Genomic DNA, 26,070 nt, shown 5'->3' with positions numbered 1-26,070 from the left:
CGGGCACAGGGGCTGCATGGGGACACAGGGACAGGGGCTGCATGGGGACAGGGGCACAGGGGCTGCATGGGGACACAGGCACAGGGGCTGCATGGGGACAGGGGCACAGGGGCTGCATGGGGACACGGGGACAAGGGCTGCATGGGGACACGGGCACAGGGGCTGCATGGGGACACAGGGACAGGGGCTGCATGGGGACACGGGGACAGGACGCCCAGGGTTCCTGGGGACAGGCGACCCCCCAATGCCCCCCCTGCCCCCCAGGTGATCTACAAGAACAACGACTTCAAGCTGGAGCTGTCGCGCCTGGCGCAGGAGGGGGACGCGCGGGTGTCGCTGCACGGGGACCTGCGGTTCCGCTGCGAGGCCGTGGCCGCCCCCGAGCCCGTCACCTTCGTCACCCCCCGCGCGGTGCTGGCGCTGCCGGGCTGGGGGGCGGCGCGCGCCGGCTCCGTGTCCTTCGAGTTCCGCACCACCGAACCCAACGGGCTGCTGCTGTTCGGGGGCGGCCGCGGCCCCCGCCCCGATTACCTGGCGCTGGAGCTGCTGGACGGGCACCTGTACCTGCTGCTGGACATGGGGTCGGGCGGGGTCAAGGTCAAGGCCACGGCGCGCAAGGTGACGGACGGGGAGTGGTGCCACGTGGACGTGCAGAGGGACGGGCGGCGAGGTGAGGGGGGTGGCCCCGGGTGGTCCCCCATGTCCCCGTGGTCCTGTGTCCCCCCGTAACCCTCCCCGTGGTGCCACCTGCCCCGTGTCCCCAAATGTCCCCGTGTCGCCCAATGTTCTTCTGCCCCCCCGTGGTGCTGGGTATCCCTGTGTCCCCCCATAACCCCCCCGTGGTGCCATGTGCCCTGTGTCCCCCAATGTCCCCAATGTCCCATGTGTCCCCCCAGGCTCTGTGTCAGCGAACAGCTGCAGCACCCCAACGTTCCTGTATCCCCTAATGTCCCCATGTCCCCCATGTCCCCATGCCCCGTGTCCCCCCAGGCTCGGTGTCCGTGAACAGCTGCAGCACCCCAATGTTCCTGTGTCCCCCAATGTCCCCAATGTCCCATGTGTCCCCCCAGGCTCGGTGTCCGTGAACAGCCGCTCCACCCCCATGTCCCCAGTGTCCCCCAATGTCCCCAATGTCCCCCAATGTCCCCATGTCCCCCCAGGCTCGGTGTCCGTGAACAGCCGCTCCACCCCAATGTCCCCATGTCCTCAATGTCCCCCAGTGTCCCCCAATGTCCCCATGTCCCCCAATGTCCCCGTGTCCCCCCAGGCTCGGTGTCCGTGAACAGCCGCTCCACCCCAGTGTCCCCATGTCCCCCAGTGTCCCCATGTCCCCCAATGTCCCCATGTCCCCCGATGTCCCCAATGTCCCCATGTCCCCAATGTCCCCCAATGTCCCCATGTCCCCCAGTGTCCCCATGTCCCCATGCCCCGTGTCCCCCCAGGCTCGGTGTCCGTGAACAGCCGCTCCACCCCAATGTCCCCCAATGTCCCCCAATGTCCCCATGTCCCCATGTCCCCCAATGTCCCCATGTCCCCATGTCCCCCATGTCCCCATGTCCCCCAATGTCCCCATGTCCCCATGCCCCGTGTCCCCCCAGGCTCGGTGTCTGTGAACAGCCGCTCCACGCCAATGTCCCCATGTCCCCCAATGTCCCCATGTCCCCCCAGGCTCGGTGTCCGTGAACAGCCGCTCCAGCCCAATGTCCCCATGTCCCCCAATGTCCCCATGTCCCCCGATGTCCCCAATGTCCCCATGTCCCCATGTCCCCCGATGTCCCCATGTCCCCCGATGCCCCCATGTCCCCCCAGGCTCGGTGTCCGTGAACAGCCGCTCCAGCCCAATGTCCCCATGTCCCCAATGTCCCCATGTCCCCCAGTGTCCCCATGTCCCCCAATGTCCCCATGTCCCCCAATGTCCCCAATGTCCCCCAATGTCCCCATGTCCCCATGTCCCCCGATGTCCCCATGTCCCCCGATGCCCCCATGTCCCCCCAGGCTCGGTGTCCGTGAACAGCCGCTCCAGCCCAATGTCCCCATGTCCCCAATGTCCCCATGTCCCCCAGTGTCCCCATGTCCCCCAATGTCCCCCAGTGTCCCCATGTCCCCCAGTGTCCCCATGTCCCCCAATGTCCCCCATGTCCCCATGTCCCCCAATGTCCCCATGTCCCCATGTCCCCATGTCCCCATGTCCCCCGATGTCCCCATGTCCCCCAATGTCCCCATGTCCCCATGTCCCCATGTCCCCCAATGTCCCCCAATGTCCCCATGTCCCCCAGTGTCCCCATGTCCCCCAATGTCCCCATGTCCCCCAATGTCCCCCAATGTCCCCATGTCCCCATGTCCCCGTGTCCCCATGTCCCCAATGTCCCCCAATGTCCCCATGTCCCCCAATGTCCCCATGTCCCCAATGTCCCCCAATGTCCCCATGTCCCAATGTCCCCATGTCCCCATGTCCCCCAATGTCCCCCAATGTCCCCCAATGTCCCCCAATGTCCCCCAATGTCCCCAATGTCCCCATGTCCCCAATGTCCCCATGTCCCCATGTCCCCCATGTCCCCCAATGTCCCCCAATGTCCCCCAATGTCCCCATGTCCCCCAATGTCCCCATGTCCCCCATGTCCCCCAATGTCCCCATGTCCCCCAATGTCCCAATGTCCCCATGTCCCCCAATGTCCCCATGTCCCCAATGTCCCCCCATGTCCCCCATGTCCCCCAATGTCCCCATGTCCCCATGCCCCCGTGTCCCCCCAGGCTCGGTGTCTGTGAACAGCCGCTCCACCCCAATGTCCCCATGTCCCCATGTCCCCCGATGTCCCCATGTCCCCCAATGTCCCCATGTCCCCATGTCCCCATGTCCCCCAATGTCCCCCAATGTCCCCCAATGTCCCCATGTCCCCCAGTGTCCCCATGTCCCCCAATGTCCCCATGTCCCCCAATGTCCCCATGTCCCCATGTCCCCAATGTCCCCCAATGTCCCCATGTCCCCCAATGTCCCCATGTCCCCAATGTCCCCCAATGTCCCCATGTCCCAATGTCCCCATGTCCCCATGTCCCCCAATGTCCCCATGTCCCCCAATGTCCCCCAATGTCCCCCAATGTCCCCAATGTCCCCATGTCCCCAATGTCCCCATGTCCCCATGTCCCCCATGTCCCCCAATGTCCCCCATGTCCCCCAATGTCCCCATGTCCCCCAATGTCCCAATGTCCCCATGTCCCCCAATGTCCCCATGTCCCCAATGTCCCCCCATGTCCCCCATGTCCCCCAATGTCCCCATGTCCCCATGCCCCCGTGTCCCCCCAGGCTCGGTGTCTGTGAACAGCCGCTCCACCCCAATGTCCCCATGTCCCCATGTCCCCCGATGTCCCCATGTCCCCCAATGTCCCCATGTCCCCATGTCCCCATGTCCCCCAATGTCCCCCAATGTCCCCATGTCCCCCAGTGTCCCCATGTCCCCCAATGTCCCCATGTCCCCCAATGTCCCCCAATGTCCCCATGTCCCCATGTCCCCATGTCCCCAATGTCCCCCAATGTCCCCATGTCCCCCAATGTCCCCATGTCCCCAATGTCCCCCAATGTCCCCATGTCCCAATGTCCCCATGTCCCCATGTCCCCCAATGTCCCCATGTCCCCCAATGTCCCCCAATGTCCCCCAATGTCCCCAATGTCCCCATGTCCCCAATGTCCCCATGTCCCCATGTCCCCCATGTCCCCCAATGTCCCCCAATGTCCCCCAATGTCCCCATGTCCCCCGATGTCCCCATGTCCCCCGATGTCCCCATGTCCCCCATGTCCCCCAATGTCCCCATGTCCCCATGTCCCCATGTCCCCATGTCCCCACGCCCCGTGTCCCCCCAGGCTCGGTGTCCGTGAACAGCCGCTCCACGCCGTTCCTGGCCAGCGGGGACAGCGAGGTGCTGGACCTGGACTCGTGGCTGTACCTCGGGGGTCTCCCCCCGGGCCGCGGGCAGGACGACGACGCAGCCCCGGCGCCGCCCGCCGCGGGGGGCCCCGCTGGGGACGGGGGCCCCGCTGCGGACGGCGGCCCCGCTGCGGACGGCGGCCCCGGGGCGGCGCCGCCGCTGCCGCCCGAGCTCTGGACCGGCTCCCTGCGCTGGGGCTTCGTGGGCTGCGTGCGCGCGCTCTTCGTGGACGGGCGGAGCCGCGACGTGCGCGCGCTGGCGGCGGCGCAGGCGGCCCCGGGCGTGGCCGCGTCCTGCGCGCGGGAGCCCGCGCGCCTGTGCGCCAGCGCCCCCTGCCGCCACGGAGGGCTGTGCCGGGAGGGCTGGAACCGCTTCGTGTGCGACTGCTCGGCCACCGGCTTCCTGGGGCCGCGCTGCGAGACCGGTGCGTGGCGGCGGCAGCGCGGGTATCCCCGCTGCCCCACGGTGTCGCCCGAACTCCTGGCTCCTGCCCCGAACTCCTGGGTCCCCTGGGGAAGGGAGTCCCCGGACACCTGGGTCGCTCCCCGGACACCTGGGTCCCCCCCCGGACACCTGGGTCCCTCCCCGGACAACACCTGGGTCCCCCCCCGGACACCTGGGTCGCTCCCCAAACAACACCTGGGTCCCTCCCCGAACACCTGGGTCCCTCCCCGGACACCTGGGTCCCTCCCCGAACACCTGGGTCCCTCCCCAAACAACACCTGGGTCCCTCCCCGAACACCTGGGTCCCCCCCCGGACACCTGGGTCCCTCCCCGGGCACCTGGGTCGCTCCCCGAACACCTGGGTCCTTCCCCGAACACCTGGGTCCCTCCCCGGACACCTGGGTCCCTCCCCGAACACCTGGGTCCCCCCCCGGACACCTGGGTCCCTCCCCGAACACCTGGGTCCCTCCCCGAACACCTGGGTCCCCCCCCGAACACCTGGGTCCCTCCCCGAACACCTGGGTCCCCCCCCGGACACCTGGGTCCCTCCCCGGACAACACCTGGGTCCCTCCCCGAACACCTGGGTCCCTCCCCGAACACCTGGGTCCCTCCCCGGACACCTGGGTCCCCCCCCGGACACCTGGGTCCCTCCCCAAACACCTGGGTCCCTCCCCGCACACCTGGGTCCCTCCCCGGACACCTGGGTCCCTCCCCGGACACCTGGGTCGCTGCCCACCGGCTTCTTGGGGCGGCGCTGCGAGACCGGTGGGCGAGCGGGACACCCCGGGTACCCCCCGTGTCCCCCAAGTCCCCGGGTCCCCCGGGGAAGGCAGGACACGGCTACCCCCGAACTCCCGGCTCCTTTGGGGAAGGGAGCACCCGAACACCTGGCCCCCCCGCATGCCTGGGTCCCCTGGGGTTGGGGCTCCCCGGACGCCTGGGTCCCTCCAGCCCATCCCCCTGCCCAGCGATCCCCATCAGCCCCAGGGTCCCCCCCCAGCCCCGTTTCGGGGTCCCCCAACGCGGTTTTCGGGGTCCGGCAGAGGCGGCGGTGCTGAGCTACGACGGCAGCGCGTTCCTGCGGGTGCAGGTGGGGCCGCGGCAGACGGAGGCCGAGGACGTGTCCCTGCGCTTCGCGTCGCCGCGCGCCTTCGGGCTGCTGCTGGCCACGGCCTCGCGCCGCTCGGCCGACACGCTGCGCGTGGAGCTGGACGGGGGGCGCCTCAAGCTGACCGTGAACCTGGGTGAGCCCCCGCGCCCGCCCCGGGCGCCCCCGAACAGCCCACAGGGCGATGCCCCCGCCCCCAGAATGGCCCCCGAGTCGGTTCCCGTGACCCCAGAGTGGTCCCCAAAACGATGCTCAAATTGATGCCCAGGACCCCAGAATGGCCCCCGAGTCGGTTCCCGTGACCCCAGAGTGGTCCCAAAACGGTCCCCAAAATGATGCTCAAATTGATGCCCAGGACCCCAGAATGGTGCCTGAGTCGGTTCCCGTGACCCCAAAGTGGTCCCCAAAACGATGCTCAAATTGATGCCCAGGACCCCAAAATGGTGCCCGAGTCGGTTCCCGTGACCCCAGAAGGGTCCCCAAAATGGTCCCCAAAATGATGCTCAAATTGATGCCCAGGACCCCAGAATGGCCCCCAAGTCGGTTCCCGTGACCCCAGAGTGGTCCCAAAACGGTCCCCAAAATGATGCTCAAATTGATGCCCAGGACCCCAGAATGGTGCCTGAGTCGGTTCCCGTGACCCCAAAGTGGTCCCCAAAACGATGCTCAAATTGATGCCCAGGACCCCAAAATGGTGCCCGAGTCGGTTCCCGTGACCCCAGAAGGGTCCCCAAAATGGTCCCCAAAATGATGCTCAAATTGATGCCCAGGACCCCAGAATGGCCCCCAAGTCGGTTCCCGTGACCCCAGAGTGGTCCCAAAACGGTCCCCAAAATGATGCTCAAATTGATGCCCCCGCCTCGCAGAATGGCCCCCAAGTCGGTTCCCGTGACCCCAGAGTGGTCCCCAAAACGATGCTCAAATTGATGCCCAGGACCCCAGAATGGCCCCCGAGTCGGTTCCCGTGACCCCAAAACGGTCCCCAAGACGATGCTCAAATTGATGCCCAGGACCCCAGAATGGTTTCCAAACCGATGCTCAAGTCCGTGCTTGTGAGCCCAAAACTGTCCCCAAAGTGGCGCCTGAATGGTCCCTGGGGCCCCAAAACGATGCTGAAGTTGGAGCCTGGGACCCCAAAACTGCCCCCAAAATGGTGCCCAGGTCCCCAAATGTCCCCAGACCTCAGGACCCCCAATTGTCACCTCTGGGAGTGTCACTGGAACCAACTTGGGTCCCCCCGTCCCGTCCCCCCCCGGGTTTGGAGCCTTCGTGTCCCCCCCGCTGCCAACTCGGGGTTCAGCGCCGGGGCCCCCCCGTGGGATTGGGGCCCCCCCGTGGGATTGGGGCCCCCTATGGGTTTGGGGACCCCTGTGGTGTTTGGGGATCCCCCCACAGGTTTTGGGATCCCCCCATGGTGTTGGGGACCCCCTATGAGATTGGGGCCCCCCCATGGGTTTGGAGACTCCCTCGTGGTGTTGGGGACCCCCCCACGGGTTTGAGGACCCCCCTGTGATTTTGGGGACCCCCCCATGGATTTGGGGTCCCCCCAAGGGTTTGGTGACCCCCCCACGGTGTTGGGGGCCCCCCCTGGTTTCGGGGCTCCCCCCGGTCCCGGCGCGTGTGCCCCCCCCGCCCCGCAGCGGTTGACGAGGGGGGTCCAGCCTGGGGCGCCCCCTCCCGCCCGGGGACCCCCCGCCCCCCAGGCTGGACCCCCAGGGCGGCCGGGACCCCCGAGGTGCCAACCCCCCACACCCCCAGTCCCGTCCCAGTCCTGTCCCAGTCCCAGTTCCCATCATATCCCAGTTCCCCTCCCAGTCTGTCCCAGTCCGTCCCAGTTCCCCTCCCAGTCCGTCCCAGTCCGTCCCAGTCCGTCCCAGTCCCCCTCTCAGTCTGCCCCAGTCCGTCCCAGTCCCCCTCCCAGTCTGCCCCAGTCCGTCCCAGTCCCCCTCCCAGTCCGTCCCAGTCCCCCTCCCAGTCTGTCCCAGTTCCCCTCCCAGTCCATCCCAGTCCATCCCAGTCCATCCCAGTCCATCCCAGTTCCCCTCCCAGTCTGTCCCAGTTCCTCTCCCAGTCCATCCCAGTCTGTCCCAGTTCCCCTCCCAGTCCATCCCAGTCCGTCCCAGTCCATCCCAGTCCATCCCAGTCCCCCCGGCACCTCGTCCCCCCGGCCGCCCCTCCCCCCTCGTCCCCGGGGCGGCGCCAGCGGCTGCGAAGGGCCCGATCCTGACCCTGTTCTTCTCTCCCCAGACTGTGTGCGCGTGGGCTGTCACCCCAGTAAGTGTCGCCCCCCGGACGCCTGGGTCCCCCCCGGACGCCTGGGTTCCCCCCGAATTCCTGGGTCCCCCCCTGTCTCCCCCAGATTCCTGGGTTCCCCCCCGAACTCCTGGGTCCCCCCCGGACACCTGGGTCCCCCCGTGTCACCCCTGGACACCTGGGTCCTCTATAGGGCCTGATCCCCCCTGCCCCAGCCGCCTGGGTCCTCTATAGAGTCCGGTCACACCCCGGACGCCTGGGTTCTCCAGACACACTCCGTGTCACACGAGGACACGCTGTGCACACGTGTGTGTAACGGCTCCACCCCGCCCCCACGGGCAGGAGGGACCCAGGCGTCCGGGCCCCCCACTCTGTGCCCTGCAGGGACCCAGGCGTCCGGGGGCTCAACCTGGGGAGGCGGGGGAGGAGCACACGGGTGGTCACGCGTGTCACACGCACACGGGCTGTGGGCGTGCACATGCGTGTGAGCACACGTGATCTGCAGCCACTCACGGACACGCATGTGCACACGGGCTGTGACGGTGCACGGGCACGCTGTGCGTCGCGCACGGGTGCACGTGCGAGTGCACGCGCTGTGGCCGTGCACGGACACGCACACGTACGGCAGTTGCGCAAACACGTGTGCGTGCGTGCACGTGTGCATGTGCACTGCGTTCGCACGTGTGTGCACAGGGCAGTTTTTCAGGGGTTGTGCACGATTTGCAGGGACGTGCTCATGTGTGTGCACACGTGTGTGCGCATGGGTGCGCGCATGTGCATGAGCGTGTGCATTTGCATGGGTGCGTGTGCACGCACGGGTGTGTGTGCACGTGTGCACAGGCGTGTGCACGGATGTGTGTTTGCGTGTGTGTCCCCCCATGTCCCCATGTCCCCACTGACCCCACGTGTCCCCATGTCCCTGCTGACCCCCATGTCCCTTGTGTCCTTGCTGTCCCCCACTGGCCCCCCGTGTCCCCGCTCACCCCCCGTGTCCCCACTGACCCCGTGTCCCCCCGTGTCCCTGTGTCCTGCCGACCCTGTGTCCCCACCCATGTCCCCACTGACTCCTCATGTCCCCGTGTCCCCCCATGTCCCCACTGACCCCCTGTGTCCCGATGTCCCCGTGTTCCCCAATGTCCCCACTGACTCCTCGTGTCCCCATGTCCCCACTGACCCCCTGTGTCCCGATGTCCCTGGTGTCCCCTCTGTCTCCGTGTCCCCCCATGTCCCCACTGACCCCCCATGTCCCCACTGACCCCATGTCCCCACTGTCTCCCCGTGTCCCCCCGTGTCCCTGTGTCCTGCCGACCCTGTGTCCCCACCCATGTCCCCACTGACTCCTCATGTCCCCGTGTCCCCACTGACCCCCTGTGTCCCGATGTCCCTGGTGTCCCCTCTGTCTCCGTGTCCCGCCATGTCCCCACTGACCCCCCATGTCCCCACTGACCCCATGTCCCCACTGTCTCCCCGTGTCCCTGTGTCCTGCCGACCCTGTGTCCCCACCCATGTCCCCACTGACTCCTCGTGTCCCCATGTCCCCACTGACCCCCTGTGTCCCGATGTCCCTGGTGTCCCCTCTGTCTCCGTGTCCCCCCATGTCCCCACTGACCCCGTGTCCCGTGTCCCCAGGCAAGGGCCCCGAGACACTGGTGGCCGGGCAGCGGCTCGATGACAACGAGTGGCACTGGGTGCGGGTGCTGCGGCGCGGGCGCAGCCTCCAGCTCTCCGTGGACAACGTCACCGTGGAAGGTGCCACCACGGGGGACACGGGGACGTGGGGGCCAGCAGGGACACGGGGGGACAGAGGGGTCGGTGGGGCCGTGGGGACAGAGGGGACACGGTGGGTCAGTGGGGGCACAGAGACACCAGGAACATGGGGACACGGGGACGCGGGGATGGGGCTGAAGGTCTATGGGGACATGGGGACAGGTCTATGGGGACATGGGGACATAGGTGAAGGTCTAAGGAGATGTGGGGATGTGGGTGAAGGTCTATGGGGACCTGGGGACAAGGGGCCGTGGGTGCCAGTCCATGGGGACATGGGGATGTGGTTGAAGATCTACGGGGACATGAGGACATGGCTGAAGATCCAGGGGGACAAGGGGATGTGGGTGCAGGTCTATGGGGACATGGGGATGTTGCTGAAGATTTATGGGGACATGGGGCCATGGCTGAAGGTCCACGGGGCCAAGAGGACGTGGTTGAAGGTCCATGGGGCCAAGGGGACGTGGCTGAAGGTCTATGGGGACATGGTTGAAGGTCCATGGGGCCAAGGGGACGTGGCTGAAGGTCTATGGGGACGTGGTTGAAGGTCTAAGGGGACGTGGTTGAAGGTCCATGGGGCCAAGGGGACGTGGCTGAAGGTCTATGGGGACGTGGCTGAAGGTCCACGGGGCCAAGAGGACGTGGTTGAAGGTCCATGGGGCCAAGGGGACGTGGTTGAAGGTCTATGGGGACGTGGCTGAAGGTCCATGGGGCCAAGGGGACGTGGCTGAAGGTCTATGGGGACGTGGTTGAAGGTCCATGGGGCCAAGGGGACGTGGCTGAAGGTCTATGGGGACGTGGTTGAAGGTCCATGGGGCCAAGGGGACGTGGCTGAAGGTCTATGGGGACGTGGCTGAAGGTCCATGGGGCCAAGGGGACATGGCCGAAAGTCTATGGGGACATGGTTGAAGGTCCATGGGGCCATGGCTGAAGGTCCATGGGGCCAAGGGGTCGTGGCTGAAGGTCTATGGGGACGTGGTTGAAGGTCCATGGGGCCAAGGGGACATGGCTGAAGGTCCATGGGGCCAAGGGGACGTGGTTGAAGGTCTATGGGGACGTGGCTGAAGGTCCATGGGGCCAAGGGGACATGGTTGAAGGTCCATGGGGACGTGGCTGAAGGTCCATGGGGCCAAGGGGACGTGGTTGAAGGTCTATGGGGACGTGGCTGAAGGTCCATGGGGCCAAGAGGACGTGGCTGAAGGTCCATGGGGCCAAGGGGACGTGGCTGAAGGTCTATGGGGACGTGGCTGAAGGTCTATGGGGCCAAGGGGACGTGGTTGAAGGTCTATGGGGACGTGGCTGAAGGTCCATGGGGCCAAGGGGACATGGTTGAAGGTCCATGGGGCCAAGGGGACGTGGCTGAAGGTCTATGGGGACGTGGCTGAAGGTCCATGGGGCCAAGGGGACATGGTTGAAGGTCCATGGGGCCAAGGGGACGTGGCTGAAGGTCTATGGGGATGTGGTTGAAGGTCTATGGGGACGTGGCTGAAGGTCCATGGGGCCAAGGGGACGTGGCTGAAGGTCTATGGGGACATGGTTGAAGGTCTATGGGGCCAAGGGGACGTGGCTGAAGGTCTATGGGGACATGGTTGAAGGTCTATGGGGCCAAGGGGACGTGGCTGAAGGTCTATGGGGACATGGTTGAAGGTCTATGGGGACATGGCTGAAGGTCCATGGGGCCAAGGGGATGTGGCTGAAGGTCTATGGGGCCAAGGGGATGTGGTTGAAGGTCCATGGGGCCAAGGGGTCGTGGCTGAAGGTCTATGGGGCCAAGGGGATGTGGCTGAAGGTCCATGGGGCCAAGGGGACGTGGCTGAAGGTCTATGGGGCCATGGCTGAAGGTCCATGGGGCCAAGGGGACGTGGCTGAAGGTCTATGGGGATGTGGTTGAAGGTCTATGGGGCCAGGGCTGAAGGTCCATGGGGCCAAGGGGACGTGGCTGAAGGTCTATGGGGACATGGTTGAAGGTCTATGGGGCCAGGGCTGAAGGTTCATGGGGCCAAGGGGACGTGGCTGAAGGTCTATGGGGACGTGGCTGAAGGTCCATGGGGCCAAGGGGACGTGGCTGAAGGTCTATGGGGCCAGGGCTGAAGGTCCATGGGGCCAAGGGGACATGGTTGAAGGTCTATGGGGCCAGGGCTGAAGGTCTATGGGGCCAGGGCTGAAGGTCTATGGGGACATGGCTGAAGGTCTATGGGGCCAAGGGGACGTGGCTGAAGGTCTATGGGGATGTGGTTGAAGGTCTATGGGGACGTGGCTGAAGGTCCATGGGGCCAAGGGGACGTGGCTGAAGGTCTATGGGGACATGGTTGAAGGTCTATGGGGCCAGGGCTGAAGGTCCATGGGGCCAAGGGGACATGGTTGAAGGTCCATGGGGCCAAGGGGACGTGGCTGAAGGTCTATGGGGCCAGGGCTGAAGGTCCATGGGGCCAAGGGGACGTGGCTGAAGGTCTATGGGGACATGGTTGAAGGTCTATGGGGCCAGGGCTGAAGGTCCATGGGGCCAAGGGGACGTGGCTGAAGGTGTGCAGGCACACGAGCCCTTGTCCCCCGTGTCCCCCGTGTCCCCCGTGTGTCCCCACCCCAGGCCACCTGTCGGGCTCCCACACGCGGCTGGAGCTGCACAGCCTGGAGACGGGGCAGGTGACGGAGCGGCGCTTCCAGGCCAGCGTCCCCTCGCCCTTCCTGGGCCACCTGAGCGCTCTGCTCTTCAACGGCCGCCCCTACCTGGACCTGTGCCGCGACGGCGACCTGGGCGGCGGCGCCTGCGAGCTCAACGCGCGGTTCGGCCGCCGCGCCGTGCTGGTGGCCGCCCCGGTGGCGTTCGGCGGGCGCGGGGCCTTCGTGGCGCTGGCCACGCTCCAGGCCTACGGCTCCATGCACCTGTTCTTCCAGTTCAAGACCACGGCGCCCGACGGGCTCATCCTCTTCAACGGCGGCAACGGGAACGACTTCCTGGTGGTCGAGCTCGTCAAGGGGTGAGGGGGGTCCCTGGGGACACCGGGGAGCTTTTGGGAGGACGCCGGGCACCTGCTCGAGCTCCCAGAACCTTGGGGGCGCCTGGGGGGTCCTGGGGACCTTCTGAACTCCCAGAACCTTGGGGGCGCCTGGGGGGTCCTGGGGACCTTCTGAACTCCCAGAACCTTGGGGGCGCCTGGGGGGTCCTGGGGACCTTCTGAACTCCCAGAACCTTGGGGGCGCCTGGGGGGCTTGGGGACCGTCTGAACTCCCAGAACCTTGGGGGCGCATGGGGGGCTTGGGGACCGTCTGAACTCCCAGAACCTTGGGGGGCGCCTGGGGGGCTTGGGGACCGTCTGAACTCCCAGAACCTTGGGGGCGCCTGGGGGGTCCTGGGGACCTTCTCAGCTCCTTAGAATCTGATGGGATCTTGGGGACCTTCCTGACCTCCTGGAACCTTCTAGGAGTTCGAGGCCCCGCCCCTCCCTTTGAGGCCCCCCGAGGCTCCGCCCCCCCTTTGAGGCCCCGCCCCTCCCTTTGAGGCCCCCCGAGGCTCCGCCCCCCCTTTGAGGCCCCGCCCCTCCCTTTGAGCCCCGCCCCTCCCTTTGAGGTTCCCCTGAGGCCCCGCCCCTCCCTTTGAGGCCCCGCCCCTCCCTTTGAGCCCCCTTGAGGCCCCGCCCCCCTGAGGCCCCGCCCCTCCCTTTGAGGCCCCGCCCCTCCCTTTGAGGCCCCGCCCCTCCCTTTGAGGCCCCGCCCCCCTTGAGGCCCTGCCTCCCCCCCAGGCCCCGCCCCTCCCTTTGAGGGCACCCCTTGAGGCCCCGCCCTCCCCGAGGCCCCCCCCCCCCCGGCCCCGCCCCTCCCTTTGAGGGCACCCCTTGAGGCCCCGCCCTCCACGAGGCCCTGCCCCTCCCCAGGCCCCGCCCCTCCCCAGGCCCTGCCCCCCCCAGGCCCCGCCCCTCCCTTTGAGGCCCCCCTTGAGGCCCTGCCCTCCCCAGGCCCCGCCCCTCCGCAGGCCCCGCCCCCCGAGGCCCCGCCCCTCCCCAGGCCCCGCCCCTCCCCAGGCCCCGCCCCTCCCCAGGCCCCTCCACTCTGCTGTCCCCGGGGGTCCGCCCGGCTCAGGCCCCGCCCCCGCAGGTACATCCACTACGTGTTCGACCTGGGCGACGGCCCCTCGCTCATGAAGGGGAACTCGGAGCAGCCGCTGCACGACGGGCGCTGGCACGAGGTGTCGGTGGCGCGGGAGGGGGGCACGCTGCACGGGCTGCGCGTGGACGGGCGCCCGGTCACGCAGCACGGCCAGGGGGGCCGGACCCTCGACCTCAAGGGTGAGCGCGAGGGGCGCCCGTGGGTGGGGGAACGCGATGTTGGGGTCCCCGCGATGTCCCCCCGGGGGAGCTGTACGTGGGGGGTGTCCCGGGGGCGTCCCCACGATGTCCCCGTGTCCCCCCAGGGGAGCTGTACGTGGGGGGGGTGTCCCCCGCGCTCCTGTCCCGCCTGCCCCGGCTCGTGGCCTCCCGGGGGGGCTTCCAGGGCTGCTTGGCGTCCCTGGACCTGAACGGGCGGCTGCCCGACCTGCTGGGAGACGCGCTGCGCAGGGGGGGGCACGTCCGGAGGGGCTGCGACGGTGAGAGATGGGGGGACATGGGGGGCATGGGGGACATGGGGGGCAATGGGGGGACGTGGGGGGCATGGGGGACATGGGGGGCAATGGGGGGATGTGGGGGACATGGGGGGACATAGGGGACATGGGGGGGCACGTCCGGAGGGGCTGCGACGGTGAGAGATGGGGGGACATGGGGGGCATGGGGGACATGGGGGACATGGGGGACATGGGGGACATGGGGGGGCACGTCCGGAGGGGCTGCGACGGTGAGAGATGGGGGGGCATGGGGGGCATGGGGGACATGGGGGGCATGGGGGACATGGGGGACATGGGGGGACATAGGGGACATGGGGGGGCACGTCCGGAGGGGCTGCGACGGTGAGAGATGGAGGGGCATGGGGGGCATGGGGGACATGGGGGGACATAGGGGACATGGGGGGGCACGTCCGGAGGGGCTGCGACGGTGAGAGATGGGGGGGCATGGGGGGCATGGGGGACATGGGGGGACATAAGGGACATGGGGGGGCACGTCCGGAGGGGCTGCGACGGTGAGAGATGGGGGGCACAGGGGACGTGGGGGGACATGGGGGGCTAATGGGACATGGAGGGGCAGGGGGGTAATGGGAGATGGGGGGTGATGGGATGTGGGGGGCACGGGGGGTGGGGGCGGTTTGGGGTGCCCAGGGGTGCAAGAGGCGACACGGGGGGCAGGAGGGTGTTTGGGGGGCACGCGGGTGCACGCGGGCTCATAAAGGCGGATGGTGCACGCGGGTGCACGAGGGGCCGCCCCAGTGACGCCGTCACCCGCAGGCCCCAGCACGACGTGCACCGAGGACTCGTGCGCCAACCAGGGCGTGTGCCTGCAGCAGTGGGACGGGTTCACGTGCGACTGCACCATGACCGCGCACGGGGGCCCCGCGTGCAATGACCGTGAGTGGGGCCCTCGCACAGGGGCGATGGGGCCCCGGGGCCCTTGCACGAGGGCAACATGGCCCCAAGTCTCTTGTGCGAGGTGCAGGTGACCCCAGGTCGCTTGCACAAGCAGTTTGTGTTCTCAGGTCCCTTGCACGAGGGCGATGTGGCCCCAGGTCTCTCGTGCAAAGTGCAGGTGACCCCAGGTCCCTTGCACGAGCGGTTCGTGCCCCCACGTCCCTTGCACGAGGGCAACGTGGCCCGGAACCTCTTGTGCAAGGTGCAGGTGGCCCCATGTGCCTTGCACAAGCAGTTTGTGTCCTTGGATCCCTTGCACGAGGGCGACGTGGCCCCAAGTCTCTTGTGCGAGGTGCAGGTGACCCCAGGTCCCTTGCACAAGCAGTTTGTGTTCTCAGGTCCCTTGCACGAGGGCGACGTGGCCCCAGGTCTCTCGTGCAAAGTGCAGGTGACCCCAGGTCCCTTGCACAAGCAGTTTGTGTTCTCAGGTCCCTTGCACGAGGGCGACGTGGCCCCAGGTCTCTCGTGCAAAGTGCAGGTGACCCCAGGTCCCTTGCACAAGCAGTTTGTGTTCTCAGGTCCCTTGCACGAGGGCGACGTGGCCCCAGGTCTCTCGTGCAAAGTGCAGGTGACCCCAGGTCCCTTGCACAAGCGGTTTGTGACCTTGGATCCCTTGCATAAGGGCGACGTGGTCCTGAGCCTCTTGTGCGAGGTGCGGGTATCCCCAGGTCCCTTGCACAAGCAGTTTGTGAGCCCAGGTCCCTCGCACGAGGAGTTTGTGTCCTCAGGTCCCTTGCATGAGGGCGATGTGGCCCCAGATCTCTTGCACAAGGTGCAGGTGGCCCCGTGTCCCTTGCACGAGGGGTCTGTGTCCCCAAGTCCCTTGCACGAGCAGTTTGTGACCCCGTGTCCCTCGCACGAGGACCCTCGCACGGGGCCCCCGTGTCCCCACGCGCCACCAAGGTGAGTTCCGGGTCCCTCCCCCTTTGTACACGTGTGCGGGGCATGAGGGGCGTGCGAGGGCTGCTCACGCGACGCCCCCCCCGCCCCACTGCGCTGTGGGGCAGCCGTGGGGCAGAACGGGGCTGGTGACGCCGTGGGGCAGGGTGGGGCGCTGGGTGCTGCTGCGGGTCGCTGTGGGGCTGCTGTGGGTCTCAGGGGTCTCAGTGGGGCTGCCGTGAGTCTCAGGGGTCTCAGTGGAGCCCTATGGGGCTCTGGGGTCTCTATGGGGCTCTGTGGGTCACAGGGGGTCCCTATGGGGCTGCCGTGGGTCTCAGGGGTCTCTGTGGAGCCCTATGGGGCTCTGTGGGGTCTCTATGGGGCTCTGTGGGTCACAGGGGGGGGTCTCAGGGGTCTCTGTGGAGCCCTGTGGGGCTCTGTGGGGTCTCTATGGGTCGCTGTGGGGCTCTGTGCATCACAGGGGTCCCTGTGGGTCCCTATGGGGTTCTATGGATCGCTATGGGTCTCTATAGGGCTCCATGGGCTTCTATGGGGCTCTGTGGGTCTCTATGGGTCTCGGTGGCCTCTATAGGGCTCTATGGAGCTCTGGAGGTCACTGTGGGTCTCAGGGGTCCCTATGGGGCTCTGTAGGTCACTGTGGGGCTGCCATGGGGCTCTGTGGGTCGCTATGGATCTCTGTGGGTCTCTATAGGTCTCTGTGGGTCTCTATAGGTCGCTATGGGTCTCTGTGGATCTCTATAGGTCTCTATGGGTCTCTATAGGTCTCTGTGGGTCTCTATAGGTCTCTATGGGTCTCTATAGGTCTCTGTGGGTCTCTGTGGGTCTCTGTGGGTCTCTATAGGTCTCTATAGGTCTCTGTGGATTTCTGTGGGTCTCTATAGGTCTCTATAGGTCTCTGTGGGTCTCTATGGGTCTCTATAGGTCTCTGTGGGTCTCTATAGGTCTCTATAGGTCTCTGTGGGTCTCTATAGGTCTCTGTGGGTCTCCCCCGCCGTGGGGCGTCCGTGGGTTCCCCCCGCACCGTGTGGGTCGCGCCCGTGGCCCCTCCCCCCGCCCCTCCCCCCCGGCCCCTCCCCCCTCCCCCGCCCCTCCCGCTGCAGCAGCCGCCGCCGCCGCCGCCCCACGGCCGGACCCACGGCCGGACCCACGGCCGGACCCACCGCGCCCCACGGCCGGAGCCGCCACCCAGGCCAGAGCCCCCCCCGGCCTCATCTTCATCCTCAGCATCTTCATCCTCCCGCAGCCCCCCCGGCCCCCGCCCCACGGAATCCGTCCCCCACCCCACGGAATCCATCCTCTGACCCACAGCATCCCCAGCCCCGCATCCTCCATCCCCAGCCCCGCATCCTCCATCCCCCGCCCCGCAGCATCCCCAGCCCCACATCCTCCATCCCCCGCCCCACATCCTCCATCGCTCACCCCATATCGCCCCCCACCCCACGTCCTCCATCCCCAGCCCCACATCCTCCATCCCAGCCCCACATCCTCCATCCCAGCCCCACATCCTCCATCCCCAGCCCCACGTCCTCCATCCCCAGCCCCACATCCTCCATCCCCAGCCCCACGTCCTCCATCCCAGCCCCACATCCTCCATCCCAGCCCCACATCCTCCATCCCCAGCCCCACATCCTCCATCCCCAGCCCCACGTCCTCCATCCCAGCCCCACATCCTCCATCCCCGGCCCCACATCCTCCATCCCAGCCCCACATCCTCCATCCCAGCCCCACATCCTCCACCCGCTGACCCACAGCATCCTCCACCCCACACATTCCACCTGCTGCCCCCCATCCCCCCCGCCCCCCCGGACGATGCTCGACCCGCTCTGAGCCCCCCCCGCGCCCCTCCCCCCGCCCTGGCCCCCCCCGCCCCGGGGCCCCCCCGCGCCCCCCCCCCCGCATGCGCTGAGCCCCGGGGGGGGGATCGGGACCCCCCTGCCCGGGGGGGGCGGGACCCCCCTGGCCCCACATCGGGGGTGTCTGACCCCCCCGGCCCCATTTGAGGGGGATCTGGGGGTAACTCGGGCCCCTCCCCCACCCCCGGGGGGGATTTTGGGCCCTTTGACCCCAACGGGGGGGGGTTGGAATTCGGGGACCCCACTGGGCCCTTTGGGGGAGATTTGGGGCTCCTCCCCCCCCCAGCCCCATTTTTGGGGTGACTCGGGGTCCCCCTGGGGGCTCGTGACCCCCCAGCCCCATTTTGGGGCACAAACCCCCCCTTAAAACTCTTTTGTTGGGGTTCAACTCCCCCAGACCCATTTTGGGGCAACCCCCCCCACTAAAACCACTTTTTGGGGCCTCAGACCCCGTTTGGGGGTCACTCCCCCCCCGCCAGCCCCACAACCCCCCAACCCAAATTTTGGGGCGAAATCCTCCCCATAGCCCATTTTTTGGGGCACAACCCCCTCCCCTCACCCCCGTTTGGGGGCTCCATCCGCCCCCCCCCCCATTTTGGGGTCTCCCCCCGAATCGGGGCCTCCCCGGGGCGGCCGTTCCCCTCCCCCGCTTTGGGGGCCCCACCGATGGGGGGGGGGCACTGAGGGGCCCATGGGGGACGTGGGGCCAGCGCCGGGGGGGCCGCCGCTGCCCCCGCTGCCCCCGGTGCCCCCGGCCCGGGCGCTGAGGGGCCTCCTGTCGGGGGCGTCACTGGGGCCCTTACTGGGGTTCCTGGCGTCACCGGTGCCCCCCGGGCGGCCCCGTTCGGGGGGGCCCCTGCGGTGCCTGGGGGGGCTGCTGGTGCTGCTGCTGTCCCTGGTCCCCCCCGCCGCCCCCGCCCGCGTCTCCTCCAGTCTCTCCACCACCCACCACGTCCATCATTTCCACCCGCGGGGCCGGGGGGGCCCCATCGCCATCAACCGCGCGCCCTTCCTCACGCGGGGGCACCACGGTGAGACCCTCGTCCTCCTCCTCCTCTTCCTCCTCTTCCTCCTCTTCCTCCTCTTCCTCCTCTTCCTCCTCTTCCTCCTCTTCCTCCTCCTCCTCCTCTTCCTCCTCTTCCTCCTCGTCCTCCTCTTCCTCCTCCTCCTCTTCCTCCTCTTCCTCCTCTTCCTCCTCTTCCTCCTCCTCCTCCTCTTCCTCCTCTTCCTCCTCGTCCTCCTCTTCCTCCTCCTCCTCTTCCTCCTCCTCCTCGTCCTCCCCCTCAGTCTCCCCTTCCTCAGGTGCCCACTGACCTTCCTCTTCCTCCTCATGGTCTCCCTTCCCTTCTTCTTCATCCTCCTCCTCACTTTCTTCCTCCTTGCCCGCCCCCCCCGGCTCTTCCCCACCCGGGGCCTCCACAGTGAGACCTTCATCCTCCTCATCCTCACCCTCGTGGTCTCCATCCTCCTCCCCACCTTCCTGCTCCTCCTCCTCCTCATGGTCTCCTCTTCCTTATCCTCTTCCTCACCTTCCTCCTCTTCCTCATCTTCTTCCTCTTTCTCCTCCTCCTCCTCACATCCTTGCTCTTCCTCACCTTCCTCCTCCTCCTCTTCCTCAGGGACCCGCCAGCCTTCCTCCTCCTCTTCATCATCCTCCACCAACCTCCCTCCTCACCCTCCTCCTCTTCTTTGCCTTCCTCTTCCTTCTCGTTCCCATGGTCTCCCCCTCCTCTTTTTCCTCCTCCTCTTCCTCTCCCTCTCCCTCCTCCTCCTCGCCTTCCTCCTTGTTCTCATGGTCTCCTCTTCCTTCTCTTCTTCAGCCTCTTCTCATCTTCCTCCTCACCTTCCTCCTCCTCTTCTTCTTTGCCTTCCTCCTCCTCCTCCTCACGGCCCTTCCTCTTCCGCAGGGACCCCCCAGCCCCCTCCTCCTCCTCATTCCCATGGTGTCCTCCTCTTCACCTTCCTCCTGCTCTCCCTCTCCTTTGCCACTTTCCTCCTCTTCTTCCTCCTGGTCTCTTCCTCCTCCTCCTCAGGGACCCCCCAGCCCCCTCCTCTTCCTCACCCTCATCTTCCTCCTTCCCATGGTCTCCTCTTCCTCCTCCTCCTTTTCCTCCTCTTCCTCAGGGACCTGCCGACCTTCCTCTTCCTCTTCCTCACCTTCCTCCTCCTCCTCTTCCTCCCCATCCCGTCCTCCCTCTGGGACCACAGGGGACGGGGGGATGGGCGGGTTGGGGGTCAGGTTTGATGGGGGGGAGGGGCAGGGGCTGTGTGGGGGCGTCTGTGCCCCCCCGTGCACACGCGTGTGTGTTTGTGTGTGTTTGGGGGGGTGGACAAGCGTGCGCGTCCCACGTGTGCCCCACGGCACTGGGACACGGAGGGCAGAGCCCTCGTGCAAGGCCCGGCCCTCGTGCAAGCCCCACATCCCTCGTGCGAAGCCGAGTCCTCGTGCAAGCCCCACATCCCTCGTGCGAAGCCGAGTCCTCGTGCAAGCCCCACATCCCTCGTGCAAGGCCCGGCCCTCGTGCAAGCCCCACATCCCTCGTGCGAAGCCGAGTCCTCGTGCAAGCCCCACATCCCTCGTGCGAAGCCGAGTCCTTGTGCAAGCCCCGTTTTGGGCCCCTCCTGCCCCTCCCCCGGTGTCTGGATCCCCCCCCTTGTCCCCAACCCCAGGTCCCCCCGACCCCTGTGACCTCTGACCTTTGACCCCTGTGTCCCCAGCCGGCCCCACGTGGGCGGCGCCGCCACCACGGACACGTGGCCCCTGTGACCCCCACTTGTCCCCCCCGTCCCAAATCCCTGTGACCCCCTGACCCGTCCCCCGCGTCCCCCCTGTTCCCGATCCCCGTGCCCCCTCTGTGACCCCCCTGTGACCCTCTGTCCCCGATCCCCGTGACCCCCTGACCCGTCCCCCGTGTCCCCTCTGTCCCCGATCCCCGTGACCCCCTGACCCGTCCCCCGTGTCCCCTGTGTCCCCGATCCCCGTGACCCCCTGACCCGTTCCCCATGTCCCCTGTGTCCCCGATCCCCGTGACCCCCTGACCCGTCCCCCGTGTCCCCTGTGTCCCCAGCTGGCACCACGTACATTTTTGGCAAAGGCGGCGCCTCCATCACGTACACGTGGCCGCCCAACGAGCGGCCGAGCACCCGCGCAGACCGGCTGGCGCTGGGCTTCAGCACGAGGCAGCGCGAGGCCGTGGTGCTGCGGGTGGAGAGCGCGGCGGGGCTGGGGGACTTCCTGCAGCTACACATCGTGAGTGCGCTGGGGACGTGGGACATGGGACATGGGGACATGGGGACATGGGACATGGGGACACCATGGTGCTGCGGGTGGAGAGCGCGGCGGGGCTGGGGGACTTCCTGCAGCTACACATCGTGAGTGCGCTGGGGACGTGGGACATGGGACATGGGGACATGGGGACATTGGGGACATGGGACATGGGGACATGGGACATGGGGACATGGGGACATTGGGCATGGGAAATGGGGACATTGAGGACATGGGACATGGGGACATGAGGACAGGGGGACATGGGGACAGGGGGACATGGGGACATGGGGACATTGGGGACATGGGGACATTGGGACATTGGGGACATGGGACATGGGGACATTTGGGACATGGGACACGGGACATGGGGACATTGGGCATGGGAAATGGGGACATTGAGGACATGGGACATGGGGACATGAGGACAGGGGGACATGGGGACAGGGGGACATGGGGACATGGGGACATGGGGACATTGGGGACATGGGGCACGGGACATGGGGACATTGGGCATGGGACATGGGGACATTGGGGACATGGGACATGGGGACATGGGGCACAGGACATGGGGACATGGGGACATTGGGGACATGGGGACATGGGACATGGGGACAGGGACTGGGGACCTTCCTGCAGCTGCACATGGTAAGTGAGGACTGTGGGTCAGTCTATGGTCTGTGGGTCGGTCTGTGGTCTGTGGGTCAGTGACCCCCTGTCCCGCAGGTCCAGGGCACGGTCGGGGTTCTGTTCAACGTGGGCACCGAGGACATTTCGCTGCAGGAATCGGCCCCAGTGAGCGACGGGCGGTTCCACGTGGTTCGGTTCACGAGGAGCGGGGGCAACGCCACCCTGCAGGTGGACGGGGGCGCCGTGCACGAGAGATACCCCCCAGGTACCCCATAGCCCCTATAGAGACCCCTATAGCACGAGAGAGACCCCCCAGGTACCCCATAGCCCCTATAGAGACCCCTATAGCACGAGAGAGACCCCCCAGGTACCCCATAGCCCCTATAGAGACCCCTATAGCACGAGAGAGACCCCCCAGGTACCCCATAGCCCCTATAGAGACCCCTATAGCACGAGAGAGACCCCCCAGGTACCCCATAGCCCCTATAGAGACCCCTATAGCACGAGAGAGACCCCCCAGGTACCCCATAGCCCCTATAGAGACCCCTATAGCACGAGAGAGACCCCCCCGGTACCCCCCACAGCATCCATACGTACCTTATAGCACCTACAGCACCCATAGGTACCAACCGTGGCACCCAGGGCCCCCCGGAGCCGCGGGGGCGTCCTGCACGAGTGGCGCCCCCCATAGAACCCTATAGCATCCATATGTACCCCTGTAGCACCCACGGGGACACCCTATAGCACCCAGAGCCACCCTGCGGGTGGTGCCCCTCAGGTACCCCCCCATAGCACCTATGGAATCCATAGGGACTCTCCAGCACCCATAGGGACGCCACAGAGCACCCATAGGCACCAACCGCACCCCCTATAGCACCCATAGGGCTGCCTCATAGCACCCAGAGCCGCGGGGGTGTCCTGCACGAGCAGCAGCCCCTGTGGCACCTATAGAATCCATAGGGACCCTCCAGCACCCACAGGGCCTGGAGCCCCCTCCGGGTGCCCCCTATGGCCCCATAGACACTGACACCCCATAGCGACCCTATGGCATCTATAGGCACCCCCCAGTGACTCTACAGCACCCATGGGTGCCCCCGGCACCCAGAGACCCCCCATAGGCCCCTATAGCCCCACAGGCCCCCATCGCCCCACCCCCTGGCTGCCCCTCCCTTCGCTAATTAAGGCACTAATTAAAGCACCGACCCCCTAACGAGGGCACTAACGAAGGGCAGCTGCCCCCCCGCCCCCTAACGCCCCCATAAAGGCCCCATAACCCCCCTCCCCCGGCCACGCCCAGCGGTGACGTCACGGCCACGCCCTGGGGACACCCATGGGGACACCAACCGTGTCCTGGGGACACCGGGGGTGAGGCCGCGGTGACATCACGGTGACATCACAGTGACGTCACGGTCACATCACGGTGACACCGGTGGTGACATCACAGTTGTGTCCTAGTGACATCACAGTGACATCACGGTCACATCACGGTGACATCACAGTGACGTCACGGTCACATCACGGTGACACCGGTGGTGACATCACAGTTGTGTCCTAGTGACATCACAGTGACATCACGGTCACATCACGGTGACATCCCGGTGACACCGGTGGTGACATCGCGGTTGTGTCCTGGTGACATCACAGTGACATCGCAGTCACATCACGGTCACATCATGGTGACACCGGTGGTGACATTGTGATTGTGTCCTGGTGACATCACAGTGACGTCACAGTCACATCCCGGTGACACCGGTGGTGACATCGCGGTTGTGTCCTGGTGACATCACAGTGACGTCATGGTGACATCCCGGTGACACCGGTGGTGACATCGCGGTTGTGTCCTGGTGACATCACAGTGACGTCACGGTGACATCCCGGTGACACCGGTGGTGACATCGCGGTTGTGTCCTGGTGACACCACGGTGACACCAGCGGTGCCATCCCGGCGCCGTCGCAGCGACCCCCGCTGCCCCCGCCGTGCCCCGGCGGGCGTGGCCGTGGGCGTGGCCGTGGGCGGGGCCGAGCCCTGGGCGGGGCCGTGACTGTGTCCTCCTCCCTCCCAAGGCAGCGGGGACAGCGAGCGGCTGGCGCTGGCGCGGCAGCGAATCCCCTTCCGCCTGGGGCGGGTGGTGGACGAGTGGCTGCTGGACAAAGGTAACTCGTTAGCGCCGCCCTAACGAGCCCCGCCCGCCCCGCCCCGCCCGCCGGGACCCGGATGTTTGGGGACCCAGGTGTCCGGGAGACGGACGATGGGGACCTAAACCTTCAAGGACCCGGCCATTCGGGGACCCAGGCGTCCAGGACCCAGATGTTTGGGACCCAGGTGTTTTGGGACCCAGATGTTCAGGGACGCAGATATTTTGGATCCAGATGTGTGGGGACCCAGATGTTCAGGGCCCCAGACATCCGGGATCCAGATGTGTGGGGACCCAGATGTTCAGGGCCCCAGACATCCGGGATCCAGATGTGTGGGGACCCAGATGTTCAGGGCCCCAGACATCCGGGATCCAGATGTGTGGGGACCCAGATGTTTGGGGACCCAGGAGTCCTGTACCCAGATATTTGAGGTCCCAGCCACTTGGGGACCCAGGCGTCCGGGCCCTGCCCTCCCCCCGTGAACCCCCGTAACCCCGTTAACCCCCTGCTAACCGCCCCCTAACGAGCGAGCGCCGCCCACCCGCTAAACCCGCTAACGGCCAATTAACCCCCCCGCTAATTAGTGACCGATTGGCCCAGGGAGGAGCCACACGGGGGGTGGGGCCCCTGCACCGAGGGGTGGGGCGGGGTGGGCGTGTCCTGGCTCGGCCCCGCCCCCCGCAGGCCGCCGTGCCCATGGGGGCTGGGCGGGGTCAGGGCGGGGCCGGGGGGGCGTGTCTCGCTGTGGGCGTGGCCACGGCCCCGCCCCCACCCCCACGCCCTGGCGCCCGTGGGGGGGTTGGCGGCTCAGGGCGGGGTCAGGGCGGGGTCAGGGCGGGGTCAGGGGGGGGTCAACGGGTCAGGGCGGGGGCCGGGCGGGCGCGTCCCGTGGGCGTGCCCCTGACGCGCCCCCCCCCGCAGGCCGCCAGCTGACCATCTTCAACAGCCAGGCCCTGGTGCGGGTCGGGGGCGGCGAGCGGGGCCGCCCGTTCCAGGGGCAGCTCTCGGGGCTCTACTACAACGGGCTGAAGCTGCTGGCGCTGGCGGCCGAGGGGCACCCCAGGGTGCGGCTGGAGGGCGACCTGCGGCTGGTGGGGGAGCCGCCCCCGCCCCCCGCCCCGCCCGGCGCCACGCCCGCCCCGCCCGACATGGCCACCACCATCATGGAGACCACCACCACCATGGCCACCACCACCACCCGCAGGGGGCGCTCGCCCACCCTCAGGGACACCGTGGCGCAGGTGGGGGGACGGGGGGGACCCGGCGGGGCTGGGGGGATACGGGGACAGGGGGACCCTGGCGGGGGCAGGGGGGACAGCGGGGGATATGGAGGGGGGTGGGGGGGACATGGGGGAGACAGGAGGGTCTGGGCAGGGGGTTGGGGGTGTCCCGGACACCTGGGTCCCTGTGGGGTTTGGGGTGCCTTAGGGCTGGGGGTCCCTGGGGGGCTGGGGGTCCCCGGGGGGGTCCTGGGGGGCTGGGCGTCCCGGGCCGTGAGTGACGCCCCTGCCCCAGAACACGGACGATCTCCTGGTGGCCTCGGCCGAGTGTCCCAGCGACGACGAGGACCTGGAGGAGTGTGAGCCCGGGACAGGTGGGTGCGGCCACCGGGGGCGCCGGCGGCGCCGGACACGCCCAGTGACACACCCGGACACACCCGGACACACCCAATGACACACCCGGACACGCCCAGTGACACACCCAGACACACCCAATGACACGCCCAGTGACACACCCGGACACACCCAGACACACCCAGTGACACGCCCAGACACACCCAGTGACACACCCGGACACGCCCAGACACACCCAGACACGCCCGGTGACACAGCCGGACACACCCAGATACAATCAGATACACCCGGACACACCCGGACACACCCTGACAGTCCCAGTGACACAGCCAGTGACACAGCCAGTGACACACCCAGACACACCTGGACACGCCCAGTGACACACCCGCTGACACACGTGTGCACTCGCACGTGCACGAGAGCCGCTCGCACGCACACAGGCTCACGTGCTCGTGCACACGCCTGCACACACACCTGTGCACACACACACACCTGTGCACACACACGTGCACACACACCTGTGCACACACACACACCCGTGCACACACACACCCGTGCACACACACCTGTGCACACACACACACCCATGCACACACACACACGCGTGCACACACACCTGTGCACACACAAACGCACGTGCACACACACACATGTGCACACACACCCGTGC

General features: G+C 67.1%; 1 protein-coding gene across 1 annotated transcript in view; it reads left to right on the top strand.

Moving 5' to 3' along the window:
- Positions 1-26,070, top strand: part of LOC136002805 (neurexin-2-like) — a 43,454-nt gene that overhangs the window by 14,245 nt on the left and 3,139 nt on the right. The window contains 15 exon segments of the mRNA XM_065658033.1: positions 265-670; positions 3,857-3,961; positions 4,067-4,345; positions 5,410-5,610; positions 7,722-7,748; positions 9,357-9,476; positions 12,079-12,469; positions 13,584-13,774; positions 13,900-14,073; positions 14,863-14,982; positions 20,864-21,045; positions 21,787-21,955; positions 23,755-23,844; positions 24,748-25,067; positions 25,342-25,420. Of these exon segments, the coding sequence (XP_065514105.1) occupies positions 265-670; positions 3,857-3,961; positions 4,067-4,345; positions 5,410-5,610; positions 7,722-7,748; positions 9,357-9,476; positions 12,079-12,469; positions 13,584-13,774; positions 13,900-14,073; positions 14,863-14,982; positions 20,864-21,045; positions 21,787-21,955; positions 23,755-23,844; positions 24,748-25,067; positions 25,342-25,420 (2,854 nt within the window).

This window comes from Caloenas nicobarica, unplaced genomic scaffold (genome assembly GCF_036013445.1).
Source record: "Caloenas nicobarica isolate bCalNic1 unplaced genomic scaffold, bCalNic1.hap1 Scaffold_417, whole genome shotgun sequence".
NCBI lineage: Eukaryota > Metazoa > Chordata > Aves > Columbiformes > Columbidae > Caloenas > Caloenas nicobarica.
Note: the sequence above shows the minus strand (reverse complement) of the source record. Positions and strands in the feature narration are given on the sequence as shown.